The sequence below is a fragment of the Agelaius phoeniceus genome, chromosome 1 (genome assembly GCF_051311805.1).
Source record: "Agelaius phoeniceus isolate bAgePho1 chromosome 1, bAgePho1.hap1, whole genome shotgun sequence".
In the NCBI taxonomy this organism is placed as follows: Eukaryota; Metazoa; Chordata; class Aves; order Passeriformes; family Icteridae; genus Agelaius; species Agelaius phoeniceus.
In genome coordinates this window covers 101,171,896-101,187,377 of record NC_135265.1, presented here as the reverse complement: position 1 = coordinate 101,187,377, position 15,482 = coordinate 101,171,896, and the positions used below count along the sequence as shown (strand labels likewise).

Below are 15,482 nucleotides of genomic sequence, written 5' to 3'. Positions count from 1 at the left end.
GCCTCTTCTCCAGGCTAAACACCCTCAGCTCCCTCAGCTGCTCCTCACAGGACATGGGCTCCAGACCCTTCACCAGCCTCATTGCCCTGCTCTGGGCATGCTCCAGCACCTCAATGTCCTTCTCAACTGAGGGGCCCAGAACTGAACCCAATATTTAAGGTGTGGCCTCACCAGTGCTGGATACAGGGGGGAAATCCCTGCCCTGTTCCTGCTGGCCACACCGTGTCTGATAAAGGCCAGGGTTCCTCTGACCTCCTTAGCCAACTGGGCACAGCTGGCTCACATTCAGCTCTGGCTGACCAGCACCCCCAGGTCCTTTTCCCCTGGGCCACTTTCTCAGCACTCGGACTGCAGCCTGTAGTGCTGCATGGGGTTATTGTGGCCAAAGTGCAGGACCCAGCATTTGTTTTTCATGCCATTGGTCCCAGCCCATCTTTCCAGCTTGTCCCAGTCCCTCTGCTGACTCAAGGGCGTGGGTGAGTCAGCAGGGCAGACTTAGCCCAGCCCAGCCTAGGCTGGCCAGCCTCACTGAGAAGGACGGGTCTCCTTGCTGCCACGCCTGGTTTAGCCTGCAGCAATGTTTTACAAAGCCTGGAGGCAGGAAATAAGGAAACACGTCTCCTGGTTTTGCCCCATTGTGTAAGGCATTTCATATCAATATGTTTGCTGTAGAATGAGTCTGTGCAAAGTCCTCTAGGTGAACTCAGGCATTTGGTGTTATCACTGTTAAGGAAACATCCCAGTCTGACCATTGACAAGACTCTCTGTCAGTCCCATTCCCTCACATTCCCAAGGCCAGAGACTTTCACTGCTGGAACCAGAGCCCCTTTCCAGCAGGCAGCTCCAGTGCACCCACAGGTGCCCCATTTGACCTCCCTCACACAGTCAGGCCAGGTTTGCTTACTGGATCCACCCCACATTCCTCATGGCAGAGTCTCAAACATCTCATTCCATAAAGCAATTTATTCACGGTAAAGTAACAGAAACAGCCCCAGCTCGTGCCTCTGAGAAGGGACCCCAAGAAAGAAACCCCTAGCTTTTATACCCCCACAGTCCAAGCCACATGCAAACCTCACTCTTACTCATGAATGTTTGCTCCTGCTGTGTCTCCCAGTGTCCATTCACCTGGCTGGCACCACCAAAGGATTGGCAGTTCATGGCCTCTTGTCTCAGGCCCTCACCAAGAGCTCCACCTACATCTCCATCTGCAGCTTGCAAAAAGAGCTACTGCCCCACATGTATTCCTCAACAATCCCTTCATCCCTGGGCACAGCCCTGCACATGATGTCCCTATGGCTGTTATTAGGGTATTTAATCAAAACTCCTGGTTTGATTAAACCAAAACACTGGTAGCTCACAGAACCCCAGAATCACAAAATGGGAAAGGAAGGGACCACAGTGGCTCATTGGGTCCAACCTCCCTGCTCAACCAGGGTCATCCCAGAGCACATGGCACAGAGTTGCATCCAGATTGTTCTTGAATATCTCCAGTAAGGGAGACTCCACAGCCTCTCTGGGCAATCTGTTCCAGTGCTCAGTCACCCACACACCCCTCATATTTAGTTGGACAGAGCTTCCTGTGCATCAATTTCTATTGCCTCTTGCCCTAATACTTGGGACCACCAAGCAGAGCTTGGATCCATCCTCTGGGCACCCCCTGCTCTAAATACATATACACATTGATGGAGTTCTCTCTCAGCCACCTCTTCTGGAGGCTGAACAGGCCTAGGTCCCTCAGCCCTTCCTCCCTCATGAGAGGGATGCTCCAACTCCATCATATTTGCAGCTCTCCACCAGACCTGCTCCGGGAGCTCCACCTCTCCTTTGCACCGAGCAAAGGTGAGGGTTGGTTTATGAGGACCGGGGGGAACAACCAGTCAATGGTAACACAGAACTGCTTTCTCAGGATGCACCTTTCCAGCGCGAACTGGAAAGAGGAGATTTAGGCTGGATATCAGGAAAAGGTTCTTCACATAGAGGCTGGTTGAGCACAGCAACAGGCCCCCAGGAAAATAGTCACAGCACCAAGCCTGACAGAGTTCGAGAAGCGCTTGGATAACGCTGTGGGGCACACGGCGTGATTCCTGGGGCTGTCCATTGCAGGGCTGCGAACCGGATTTGGATGATCCCCCTGAGTCGCTTCCAGCTTGGGACACTGACACCGGGCCCGGGCGGCGCGCTCTCCTGCGCATGTGCGCTGCGTCTCCTCTTCCGCGGGCGCGGGAGGGGCGGGGCGGGGCGGTGACGCAGGCGCGTGACGCGCGCGCCGGCCCGGGCACGCCCCCCGCGCCGCTCCCGGCGGCCGCTCGCGCTCGCCGGGCCGGCGCGAGGCTGTCAGTCAGCCGGGCTCCGCCGCCGCGCGCCCTCCCTGGCGCTGGGCTCTGAGGGACGCACCGGGAACGGCCATGAAGATCTGGAGCTCGGAGCACGTGTTTGGGTGAGGGGCCGGGCGGGGGGGCTCGGAGCGACCCCGGCGCTTCACCGAGCCGGGCCGTGCGGGGCGAGCCGGGTTCCGCCGGGATGACGGCGGAAATGGGAATGCTGCGGGCGCGGGCGCGGCCGGAGGAGGGAGGCCGGGAACGGGCTCCGGTGGTGCCGGTCCTGCGTTGTCTCGAGCTGCTTCCTGCACGGCCGGACCCCGCGCCTGGGCTTCTCCTGTCTCGGGAACAGCATTCCAACAGGATGGAGTGGTGGAGCTGGCCCCACAGCGTGGTGGCTTGGTGAAGGGCTGGGTGTTTAGGAAAAACAACTTTCACACCATAACTAAAAATAAATCCTAAACTACCGATGTAGCCTACGATATATTCCAAGAGGCGTGGACTGAGTGACGGTGTCCCTTAGCCTCAGGTGTGCCGCTGTGTGTCCAGCAGCCAGCTCTGAGTAAGTGTTCTTTCCATCGGCGCTTTTCTGCATGGAACGTGGTTCTGGCCCGCCGCTTCCACCTAACGAGGAAGCAGCAGGAAAAAGCATCGGGAGGTGTGCAGCGAGCTGTCCCGGGAGCTGGCTCCGTAGGGCCCGTGCCGCCCTGGGAATGCCACCGTCGGTGATTCCTGGCAGTGCCCGTGCCGCCTGGGGAATGCCAGCGCTGGTGATTCCTCTACTACAGGTGTTCCCAAAGTCTTGAGGCCCGAAGAGCACCGGGGGTGATTAACATATTTACAAACATATTTATAGTTCTTAACATATTTACAAAATATCACAGATGTGTTGCTCTGAATTTCCTTATTTAGCTCAACACAGCTGAATTCCTTGCACTGATGCAGATACTCGGTGCTCCGCTGCAGCATTGGTCTGGTGTAAGTGAACTGTGGTTTCTAGCAGGAAATATCAGGCAGAGGCTGCTCCAGCCTGACACAACTCCCCTAGTTTGAGATGAGTATCTGTCACCTAAGGAATGCAAAAGCTCTTTTTATTTGACATTTTCTCACCAAGTTCTGTATTAGAACATCCACGTCTTATGGCGTAATGTGTGTGGGTGTAGGTAGTTAATTTGAATGGTTAATAAAATGTTGTTGTGCCTTATCAGCTCTCTGACTCAATCCCTTAGGGACATTTAACAGAATTTTGTCATTTTCAGTTTGTGTATCTTCTGTTGATGGGGGTGTAAAGATGGAACAAGGAGTAATCCTCCAGCTCACCTTCTGCTGCAGGAATTGAGGGCTTATTTCTCCTGCTTGCACCAGTAAAGCTTTCTGACATTTTTCTTGTTAGAAAAATAACTTATTTTTCCACCTTTCTGTTTGTTCTTGTAGTGCTGTACTGTCAGTGCCTTTCTGTACCAGTCTATTTTAAGAATAAAATCCATTTAGGGTCCCAAGTGCAACTCTTAAGTACAAGTTGGCACCCCTAAGCCTTCTTAAGTTAGATACCAATTGTTGAATTTTTAAACATACCTTTAAAAGCTTTAAGGCTATTATGTCAGGACAGTCAGTTATTCTGAATATAGAAATAATTAGGGACAGAATTTCTCTGTTGGATCAAGTCCATGGTTTCTGTAGCCTCCTCTGTTTCAGAAGGAAATATCTGAAGTACCTGAAGTGCTGTGTAGACAGTCTGGCCTTGTGTAGTAGGACTTCTCCAATCCCAGGAATCTGGGGTTATCAAACTTTTGTTTTGTAAGAACAGTTCTGAGAAGAGTATCCAGAAGTGGAATTCATGATAACAAACTGCTGGAAGCAGTAGTGTAGGTGCAGACATCAGGCTGTGAGCTGGTGGGCTTTCTAAAAATCTGTTTCTTTCATCCTTTTTTTAGTAGAATTTAATTTCACTTTACTGCCTTTTTTTTTTTTTTTTTGCTATAGGAAGGAGCAGAAGCTAGTGACGTCCTCTTTATTTTATTTGGTATGCTTAGAATTACAGAAAAATTTGTGTGGAGTAGACTCCTGGAGGTCGTGTAGTCTAGCCCTCTTCTCCAAGCAGGGCAAGCTTAAGTGTTAGGTGAGGTTCCTTTCCTGGTGGAGTTCTGGAATGAGCTGATATTCCCACCATCTCTGTGGGCACCACTTGGAATGTCACTTGTAGCAGTGAGTGACTGTTGCCCCTTGCCTTCATTTTTCTTAGCCTTGTGTTAATAATTCCTTGCTTCAGTTATGAAGAGAGAGAAGAATTTATGGAGAGAAGAATTTATTTTTTCTTCTGTTTTTGTATCAGTATTGCCTTTCCAAGCATAACTGTATTCCAAAGGGACTTCTGGGAGCGATGAAGCTGCACAGCCTGTCCCATATTGCACAACCTATATCCTGATTTAGTATCATGGGATTATTTGCGATTCAATATAAAATACTTACAGATACTCTCCCCTCTTCCTTCCTCAGGCATCCCTGGGATACTGTGATCAAAGCTGCTATGAGGAAGTACCCCAACCCCATGAATCCCTGTGTGGTAGGAGTAGATGTCCTCGACAGGAGCCTGGATAACCAGGGGAGGCTGCACAGTCACCGTCTGCTCAGCACGGAGTGGGGATTGCCCAGTATTGTCAAAGCGGTACATTTTTGCAGCCTTTGTTCTTTATTTAGGGTGGGATCGTTTTTATGTCATCCTGTGAATTGGAGCTGACTTCGAAGTAAAAGCTGAAATTTGTGTGTGTCTGTCAATGCCTTCCAGGCTGGTCTGTGCCATGCTCTGTGGCTGATACAGTCTACACAATGAAGTCTCACCACTGATCACAATCCTCTGATATCCATGGATTTGTGTTTATTTGGGGTCACTGAGAACTTAGCACTTAGGTGTTTTAAGGTTCAGTTTGTTTGTTGGGTGTTGGTACTTAACATTTTTTTCCCCCTTCAGATATTAGGAACAAGTAGAACTCTGACTTACATAGAGGAGCATTCTGTGGTAGATCCAGTGGAAAAGAAGATGGAGCTTTGCTCAACTAATGTGAGTGGTGGCTTAAGAAGTTTCTGATAGTTAGTTCTGGAAGTTGGATGTTTTGCTCTTAACATTTAGATTAGAAGTGTAGCTGTGTCTTTCATTGGAGGCAACAATTTACAGGTCTTAATCAGTGTTTTAGATGACTCTTTTTCCCTTCCCTTTTTCTTCTTCTTCTAATTTAGATACTTCATCATCGAACATTTGTAATTCTGCTTTTAATGTAAGATTATTTCTCAGAATGCACGTAAAATAGTTTGACTTTTAGATGAATGAGTTCTGTCATTTCCAACAAAAGTTTTAATGTGAAATGCCTTTTTTCAAAGAATGTGAATGAAGCATTGTGCTAGATTTTGGTATCCTGGTAACTCTTAGATCTCAGATTTAACGTGGGCTTGTCTGTAGGAGAGCCTAGTCTCTGTACAAGAGGCCTTGTCCTTCCTGAGAATTAATTTTCTGTCTAATCCAGGTGGTGCTATGGGGGTCTGGAAGAGCCTCTTTTAACCACTGTCCATAAATCAGACCCGACATTCAGAGAAAGCTGTTGGTGCTCTGTCCTGTGAATGGGAATTTTGATATAATTAGATCAAGGATAGGAGAAGATGCATCACCCTTTAGAAGTCTTTTTATTAACTGTGTTCTGGGTTTTAGTTTGTGTACAGTATTTTGACATTAAATTGAGTGTTCTGCTATTGAATATTGAGTGCTGCTGATAACAGAAGAATTAAAGGTGGGGAGTGAGGATTTCAGCTCTGTTTTTGTTTTAAGATTACACTCACAAACTTGGTGTCTGTTGACGAGAGACTGGTTTACACACCTCACCCAGAAAACCCGGAAAAGTAAGTAGGGAAATTTGTTTGTGTCTTTCTGTCTAGGAGACAATTTGTTACTCCAGTTCAGCTTAGGTGTTAACCTTTCCTTATTCCCTTACAGGACTGTGCTAACCCAAGAAGCAATTATTACTGTTAAAGGCATTAGCTTGAGCAGTTATCTGGAAAGCTTGATGGCAAATACAATATCTTCTAATGCCAGAAAGGTACCTCTTTATTCTGTTTTCTTCCTCTCTTCCCCACCCAATCACTCTTTCTTTTGAAATAGTAATTGTCAATGGTGTGTGTTGAATGTTATATTTAATTTCTCCAGATTTTGTGCACAGTGTTTCAGTAGATTTTTTATAGAACCTCAGCAACCTATTTCTAGTACCTAGTACTAGTAGAAAATGTAACTTCGCTTTCAGTCTTTATAATGTAGATTTATCAGTTAATACCAGCAGATTTTTTATGCTGCTTTTGTCAGTTGTTCCAGTTCACATCCATTATTGAGCCGTCTCCTTGCCTTTGGATAAAAGTAATTTAGTGTAAGCAGAAGCATATCTTTGAGGAGGTGAGACTGTGCTGGCTCACCTGGGTAACACTGCACTGACTGCTCTGTCCTGTGCTTGCTTTTTCTAATTTGTCTGTGGCCTTGGAGCTGCTCTTCAGCACAGGCAGAGCTGTGGGAGTGCTTATTCTTGAGCACTTTGTCCTACAGTTCTTTGGGGAAGAAATGGAATTGCTAGAGAAGCATAGGCCTTGCTGCCTTGACAGCAGGAGGAGTGCTGTTAGGAGTTTGAGATTTTGTTCTGCATTGCTGGAGGGGTTCAGCACAGTGGGAATCTGGCCCAGGTAACTCCTGCTATGCCAGAAATCCTGTGCTTTGGCCATCCCTTCATCCTTGTGAGGGATGCTCCTTGACCAAGCCAGTGTAAGCCGACTTGGTAGGACCAACTAGATCAGAGAGGAGAAAGCCTCCTTTTCTACCCTTCTGTGTGCTTCTCCTAAGGTGAGAGGAAAACATGTTAAAATCATGGCATGGGGTAGGAGTGATGGGTCATTTCTAGACACTGAAGAGTACCTTTACCTAGCTGGGTGCTCTCTGTTTGAAATGGAAGGTATTTCAGTTAAATAACAGTTCTGTTCTGATCCGGTTTCCATTTAAAAGTCTGTGTGGAGTGTATATTCTTGAAAGAGAGGAACAAACCCTGGCTCACAACCAAATTTCAGGCTGACCCAGAGGTAGCAAAGCATTGTCTAGTTGGCTTGTGTGCCAGATCAAGTTAGGCACACTTAAAAATGCTGGCAAAATTCCTCTTGAGGCGTTGGCTACATTTACATATCTCTTTTGAAATCAGAGAAGCTATAAATATTTCTTGGTACCTGCTGAGGTGTTGCCTGTGAGAGAGCTCAGTTTCTTTTAAAGATTGTTCTGTTCTGCCATTTTCAATGAGCACACTGCTTTACAAGCTTCTTGCAAATTAGAAAGCTCTTCTTATCCTGTGTATTTCACTGAAAAGTCTCTACAGATTTTGAACCTGGCAGGAATTTGTAATTGCTGTTACCAGCCCTTTCCTTGCTAACCAGTACCTACTGTGCTACTACTAGCTCTTCTTGCATGCTGTGCTGTGCCTCTGTGCTCTCAACACCCCTCTTAAATTTCATGACAGTTACTGAAAAATGTTTTGTTGCTCTCAAGAAATAGGAATTATTGAGACTTTGCTCTGAGGTAGCAGTGGCAGGTGATGCATTGTTATTTTTAATGACGATGAAAAAAATAATTTGCTCTCTGTTGTAAATCTTTTTGTGTTACTCTAGGGGTGGGATGCTATTGAGTGGATAATTCAAAATTCTGAGAGTGCTCTAAGCTAGCAGTTCTCCACACCTGCAGTTTGTACTAACTAGTGGTAATGCCAGCATTCTCCTTCTTGGTATAGCATTTCAGCTTTCTAGCAAATATCTGCATGGACTGTTGTCACGTGGATTTCATAAATGACCCTGCATGTCTGTTTCACACACCTTGCATACAGGAATGGCAGAGCTGCTCCTTGCCCTGCAGTTGTGGAGTGTGAGTGTAGCCCCAGTCCAGGCTGGATCCATGAACCCGTGCTTGTGCCACTGGGCAGCCGAGGTGCTGCAGCCATGTGCCACACAGCCTTGCTTATGGCTTGAAGACTGCAGACAGCTAGGGCTGTGAGGAGTCCCTCCACTGAGTGCTTGATCTGGTCTGAGTTTCTGTGATTTCAGTACATAGAGCTGGTACCTAAAGAAATTAATAAATTGGCTAGTGAGTGGAATTGGCTTTGTAAAAATGAAATGGAACTGTGTTCTTAGGATATAAAATTGATTTCTTGAAACAGGTTGCCTAGCAGGGGTAATGTTTTGCATAGCAGAATTGTATTTGCTTTTCTTCTGCCTGAGGAGTAGTGTTGCCCTTCTGAGGAAATCTGTGCAAAGCTCGGAGCTGCCAGGATGCCAGACTGTTCCTGTTTTTCATTGGTCTTGTAGTTATGTTCATTTTGGTAGTGACATGTCCCTGCAGTTATATAACTATGAGCAAATCTGAGTTCAGGGTTGAGAGAACTGAGTGTATTTGCCTCTATGAGACCTCTGCAGATTATTTTTCTTCCACTAGTCAGTGTAGCCTGTCCCTGTCATTCCTGTATTGGCTTCTGCTTCAACCAATAAGATTTCTTAAAAAGAAAAAAATCCATTTTGCTGCTTCTCCTAGTTAAGAAAGTTGGGCTTTTTACACTGCTTACTTTGAGATCCATGTATGCCATGAGTGTTTGCTTTTATGTTCTCATTCCACTAAGCTTTTATGGCTGTTTTTCTGGAAAACATCAAGTACAAAGGCTCAGCACTTATCAGTCATTAAGCTCTACCAACAAATCTTCATATGCAGCGCTTGTCCTGCCAGCCACGTCATGCTGCTGACACCTGCAATAATGAATAACACACTGTGCATGCCTGGGGATGAGTGTGCTTGCTTAATGACTGACTGCAGAACTTGTTGTACAGTATGACACTTTATAGACAGTCCTCTGTCAGATTTTTCCTCATAACTGGGTAGTTTCATGGCACTTGGAAGCTTTGGATCTGGTTGAGATTTCTAACTTAATTTCCTGTGCAGAATGTTCCTGAAGTCTTCCTTGCCAAAATCATGAGTTTATTCTTAGCTGCAAAATATATAGTGTATGCAAGTCTAAGGATATATACACAGATATGTACTCTCAAAAACTGGAGGAAATATCTTGGTGCCCAAGTTGAATGTCATGGATTTTTTAAATTAATTTATCTCATCCACAAAGATATCAAGTGAGACACAATGATGTGATTGTTTCAAGTCAGGGCCTGAAAAGAATCTCAGTGTTTTTCTACTGATTGTTTTCTATGGCCAGGGTGTTTTACCTTCTGACAAGTCTTCTTTGAGCAATATAACAAATGTAACATCTAAGCTGTTGCTGTCTCAGTTCTGTGTGCCTGTGTCACCTCAGAGAGGATATTTAAACCTGACTTTTAAAGGTCCAAATGTCTGCTTACTGAAAGATGATTCCCCCTCCCTGCCCCCCACTTTTTCCTTAGTGAGCACTCATCTCAGTTATTTCACAGCTGGTTACAACTTGTGGCTGTGCAGTAGCTTGCCCATGTCTGGGTGCTTTTATTTGTGCTTTGCTGGCATTCCCAGGTCTTGCACAGCCTGTAGAGAAGTTGGAAATTAGTCCCTGCTGAAGAACAGTCACTTTGGTGCTCAAATGGGAGGAGCTCAGAAGTTAAATCATCCCTTCTAAGGTCTGCTATCAGCAACCTGTACTTAAAGTGGACAATTTCAATCATGCTTTCTTGAATATTATTAGTATCTTTTAAAGACATCTCTGGAACTAGTTAACTTAGACATCCTAGTTCTTGAGGTAATTTGGGGTAGAGCTTAATCTCCCTTTCTGAGCCTTGACCAAGAGCTGAACACTTTATTGTGATACCTGGATGACTCTTCTCAGTTTAAGGACTGCCTGCCAGTGCAGAAGTAGCAATTTGTGTTTATTCTGTGAGTCCCTCGAATACGGCAAACCCAAAGAGAAACGGAATCAGCCCTTCACTGACCTTACTGAGTCATCTCAAGGGAGTCTTGAGATAACTGTGCTCCTATTCACAGTAAAACTTTATTTCTTTTAATAGGTTATACTTTGCACTCTGGATCTGGGCTTTTCATATTATTCTAGGCTGATCTTTCTAGCCTGGCAAAAAAATCCTTTATGTGTGTATGAGCTTTCTTCTGACATTCTTTTTTCCTTAGGTTTTCAAAGCTGCTTATGCAGATTCTTGTTCATGCTTAGTAGTCCATAAAGGACAGCAACAGGTTCAGGACACTGTGATGTTTCTGTGCACTTTATCACCTTTAGTGAATACAACAAAATTAGCACATCACAGTTTGGAACACAACACTGTGCAGAGGAGGCTGTGCTTGTCCTTTCTGTCAATGTCTACAGAAGGCTTGAACACTGACAGTGGCTCTCCTGAACATTTATGACTTCTTGGGCTCAAACCTTTATCTCCAGAATTCTAAATTTGGCCAGAGCCATGCGGCTCCCACTTACTGCTCTCCACTCTTTGTGTTTCTTACTCTTAGTGGAGGAATAGAGGTTAATGTCTCTTGACTTCTCTCTGAGTGAAAAAAGGCCTGGTGTTCTCCTGGTCTGATCCCATCTGCTTGCTTTGACAAAAGCTGCTATTCTGAGCTTGCAGAGTTCTAAAGTCTTGACTTTTGTTTAGTTAAAGTCTTTCTCTTTCTTGACTTCATTGTGCTGCTGGCTGCATCTTGTGGTCGTTGGGGTGCAGCTGCTAGAGTCTTCTTCAGGCTTATTGCCAGGCTTATTGCCCTGGGTTCTCCAGCTGTTACTGAAGTACTTGCTATCACTTCTGAGCTTGAGACATTCCCATACCTTGATATAAAATGTGCAACTCTCAATTAGTCTGATTTAGCTGCTGAAAAGTTGCTGTGTACAAATGTAGAATTCAGTGTGAGTCCACTTCTGAACTCTTGATTGGTATCAGATCACTTAGCTGCTACTTCAGAGAGCTCTGGAAGACTTTCATTGTCCTGGATCTTCTCAAAAACTTTCTATATAACTTGGCTAATAAAGCTGAGAACAGTACCTGGATTTTGCCATAATATTCTTTGGGTGGTGGGAGCAGCAAACAGCAAAACCAGCAATTCTCTTAGGTAAGGAAACTTGACTGCTGAATTAGGCCTTGTGCTACTGGGAGCTCACACCAGCACTGCATTTGCTTCTGGATTTGGGGTGAAGCAAATGCCTCTGCAGTGAAGTTTCAATAAGAAAATGCTAAGAAATTATCAATATAATCTGGTATCAAACTATGCAGAGCATGGCATTGATTTTAAAGCAAGTTTCATGTCTGACAGAGGAAGAACTATAGAAGCATGAGCAGTGGTGGTGTGTCTGTTCTGATCCTAAATCCCGGTGTTTTTCTGGCAGGGCCGGGATGCCCTGGAGTGGGTGATCAGCAAACTAAACACAGAACTGGAAGAGCTGAAGTCCACGCGCGAGGGGATCAAACCAGCCATGGCAGCAGCGTCCACGGAAAAATAAAGCCAAATATTTGGGTTCACCAAATAAAACCAAGTAACTGACAGAAAAGTCTTATTCTGCAGACTGCTCTGTAGAGCTCCCTCCCAAGGCTGATCTGCAGAGATTTTGTCCATTTATAAGAATACTGGATCAGCAGAAAAACAACCTCATCCATCATCTCCACAGCAGCTCTTGTTGCCTACTGAAGTTTAAACTGACCTCCTGCAGATGCTCTTTTCATTTGAACAATTTATGTTTAACACTGGAAACAAAATGTTTAGCACATTCAAAGCAGCCTAAATGTACCTTTTCAAATAAAGGTAGAGGGCATGTTATATTTACACCATCTCAAATTGAAAAGCTTGAAAAAAAAGCATGTGTGGGATTAAGGATTTTCTGTGTGAATGTTTGTTCTGTAAAGGGCTGATAGGTCCTAGAGCACTGAATTTTGTCTGGTTTGTAATCTGATAATGTCTTATGGCCAGTTAAAGGAAACTACATGAGTCAGAACATGATACTGTAGAATCTGATATTTATCTAGAGGATCATCTTGAAAGGCTACATCTTGTGTGGAACTAACTCTTCTTAGGTGCTGCCTGAACATGACACACAGATACTTTACCTCTTAAATGTTTGTATCCAAACAAAGATAAAGTTTCTATTAATGTTAATAGCCTAAAATAGTTTTTCTGGTGGGAAGAAGGGTATAATTTATTTTGTTATTTATTAATTTTTCCTCTTTCCTCCCCTCCCTGTGGGGACAGGGATTACTTGAAGGTGCTGGAAAATACTTACTTATCTCCAAGAAGGGTATTTGTAGGCTGCTAGAATGAAGAGACCGTGCTGTGCCACTGGTCCTTGCTCTTCATATCACATCTTAACTGGGGGAGAAATTGATGCAGTAACCAGAAGAGTTGAAATGAGAAATGAGCAGAAAATTTTAAATCTAAATGATAAGGTTTCATGAAGAGAAACTTTTAATTTCCTGAGTGGAGAAAACAAGAGTACAAGAACCACAAATGGACTCTCATTTCTAAATGCTTTCTGTTAACTACTGACTACCAGTGTAACTGAACCTTTTCAACTCTTTTCCACGTGGGTACAAAATGGTTTTAAAATCCTTTGAAATGCTTCTCATTATCTGGAAACAGACTCAAATAACTGCAGAAACTTTCCTATTAAATATGCATAAATATGTATTGGTAATGACTCTAGCCTTGTCTGATGTTTACAGAATTGTCATGTTTGGACCAGTTGTAGTATGTGTTTCTCTGATGGAACCCTCTGTTAGGGCATTTTAACTTATTTCTTGGTGTGCACACAAAGTGAAACAAATGTTGCAAGGATGTTTACTTGTTCAAGTGGCAAGCATGTGCTCAGGAAGCTGTTAAAGAGCATGAGTAACTTCTGAAAAAATTGAAGAGTAAAATGTTGGTCACTGTTTTGATCTGATAATTTTAAAGTGTTTGTAGCTTAAGGGAGTTTTCGGCATTCATATTCTGGTTGGTTTGAAAGTAAACTTTAATCTGGGTGTAACTGAATTACATGATCCTAATGAATAAACCTACTTTAAAAAATATGTCTACTAGTTGAAAGCAATGAAATGAATAGCAGATATTCACATTGCCCTTTTTATGTGGACCTAAAGCCCTTCCTATTTTGGAACAGAAACTTAGAGCTTAAAGCAGCCCATGTCTGGAAAATAAGATGGATGGCTTTGGTGCAGGTCTGTTGTTGTCCCTTTTTCAGGAGTGATGTCACTTCCTGGGTGAGGAACACAGAAGATGTTCTAACTCCTGGTGTTGTTCTGCTAGGCAGGGGAGTGCAGCTATGGCAGAGCTCTGCACAAAAAGAAGGAAAAGTTGGGTGGTGTGTGTCCATTTGGAAACCTGTGCTGCAGCATTTCTGTGCATGCCTGCTGGAGGGATGAAAACATGACTGTCAGCAGGGGTGGGAAAGCCTTTGGAGAGGCTCATGTGTTGCCTTGGTATGGGAGAAGAGTTGTCTAAAGCTGCTCCTTGCATCAGGAATGAAATATTTACTTAGAGTTGTCTTAGGGCTGGCTGACTTGTGCATGGCACTTCCACAGAGTCACCACAGGCTCTCAGGAGCTGAGCTCCTCTGCCTCACCCTCGGGTCAGTGACAATTGCATGTCAGGTTCCTGGGTTACTTTCTTGACACTTTGTTTCCTTCCTTGCAGGAACTAATCCCTATCTGCTTCTTTCCTTATCTCCTTTCTGTTTCGTTCCTCCCTGGTTTTGGGCTGCTTTCACTCCACCATTTCCTCCCACTTAGGAAGTATATGACTAAATGCTTGGTTTTCCAATCTGTCTGCTGCTCCACCTGCCAGGTATCAGCACCTTTCCTATTTGTGCTCAGTCCTCTCCTACTTTTCTCTAGGCTAAAGGAGAGTGGGGACAGTTTGGGTAGGAAAAAACCAAATTTCTTCTGGAGGCCTGTTCCATCATTTAGCTCCCTCTCATCTTAGGGGTAGGTGCCTGTTGTGCATCCATGGGATTGTTGATCTTCCTGTGGCTGTTCATTTTGCCAGTGTGTACAAAGGACCTTGCAGTGGGTCACAGTTAGAACCAGGTAGGTGTGATGGTGTTTGCAGGGGTCTTAGGATGATGGAAGAGATGAGGATCTGACTCCATGTTTCAGAAGGCTTGATTTATTATTTTATGATATATATTATATTAAAACTATACTAAAAGAATAGAAGAAAGGATTTCATCAGAAGGCCAGCTAAGAATAGAAAAAGAAGGAATAACAAAGGCTTGTGACTGACCGAGACAGTCTGGACAGCTGGACTGTGATTGGCCATTGATTAGAAACAACCACATGAGACCAATCACAGATCCATCTGTTGCATTCCACAGCAGCAGATAATCATTGTTTACATTTTGTTCCTGAGGCCTCTCAGCTTCTCAGGAGAAAAAAATCCTAAGGAAAGGATTTTTCAGAAAATATCATGGCTACAGGTAGGCTCCAGTGTTCAGCAGATGAAGTGTTCTTAATTTCCCACAAGCTTTCCTGGGCAGTTTTTACCCTGCTCTCTGTCCTTATTGTTGGCATATGGGGCTTCAATCCTTCTCCCTTGACCATGTGACTGGTCAGATTGATGGGATCTGGTGGGATCTCTAGCTGTCTGTGCTGTGCAGAACACTGATTTTGAAGCATCTCCATTCCCATTCCAGTTCTTAGACTGTTATAGGCTGAGTTGGCCCTTGAGGCGAAAAAACTTCCTGCCTTTGGAATTGTTTATTTTCGTTGCTCCCAAGAGAAATTCCTCCATCTTCTGTTTCTTTACTGGAAATGGTTAAAAAATATTTCTGGAGTCAGTTTTATGTCACATGCATTGGCTGAGGTTTCTCAAAGACAGAAAGCTGCATGTGAGGGGAAGTGTTAGGCTGCTTGTGGGAGCAGCAGAATGCAGCTTTTTGGATTACAGCAGAAGGAGGAAAAGGGGTATGTAGGAGGAAAAAAATGTAAAGCAGAAATGGTGTAAAGTCAGTGCTCATTTACTTGGAGGGATCTTGAAGTGCTGGGAGCCAAGCAGAAGAAAGCTCAGAGCTTGTAACCATGTTGATTAATAGGCAGCAAGTGCCATCTTGAGTAAGAATTCTGCACTTGGAGAGTTGAAAGTGGAACTGAAGTTGGGTTTTGTGAGCTGTGAGAGGGAGGTTATGTACAGCAGTTGTTCAAGCTGCAGTT

General features: G+C 44.5%; 1 protein-coding gene across 3 annotated transcripts; it reads left to right on the top strand.

The window, feature by feature from the left end:
* Positions 1–2,248: 2,248 nt before the first annotated feature.
* On the top strand, positions 2,249–13,346 carry PRELID3A (PRELI domain containing 3A). 3 transcript variants are annotated; one of them, XR_013183643.1, is made up of 7 exons: positions 2,249–2,437; positions 4,815–4,983; positions 5,287–5,376; positions 6,136–6,206; positions 6,301–6,403; positions 7,998–8,110; positions 11,675–13,346. XR_013183643.1 is itself a non-coding variant. In XM_054635721.2 (7 exons), the coding sequence occupies exons 1-6, from the start codon at positions 2,406–2,408 to the stop codon at positions 8,049–8,051; spliced, it is 519 nt and encodes a 172-aa protein (XP_054491696.1). In that variant the 5' UTR covers positions 2,249–2,405; the 3' UTR covers positions 8,052–8,086; positions 11,675–13,346. The 3 variants fall into 3 exon arrangements, 2 of the variants coding, with proteins under 2 accessions (XP_054491696.1, XP_054491683.1); XM_054635721.2 differs by having other exon boundaries at positions 7,998–8,086; XM_054635708.2 differs by lacking the exon at positions 7,998–8,110 and having other exon boundaries at positions 2,251–2,437.
* Positions 13,347–15,482: the final 2,136 nt, after the last annotated feature.

Excerpts from the sequence above, each read along its gene's own strand:
- PRELID3A (XM_054635708.2), top strand. The coding sequence starts at position 2,406 with ATGAAGATCTGGAGCTCGGAGCACGTGTTTGG. Across the intron at positions 2,438-4,814 it reads AGCTCGGAGCACGTGTTTGG|GCATCCCTGGGATACTGTGA; the intron begins GTGAGGGGCCGG and ends TTCCTTCCTCAG. Across the intron at positions 4,984-5,286 it reads TGCCCAGTATTGTCAAAGCG|ATATTAGGAACAAGTAGAAC; the intron begins GTACATTTTTGC and ends TTCCCCCTTCAG.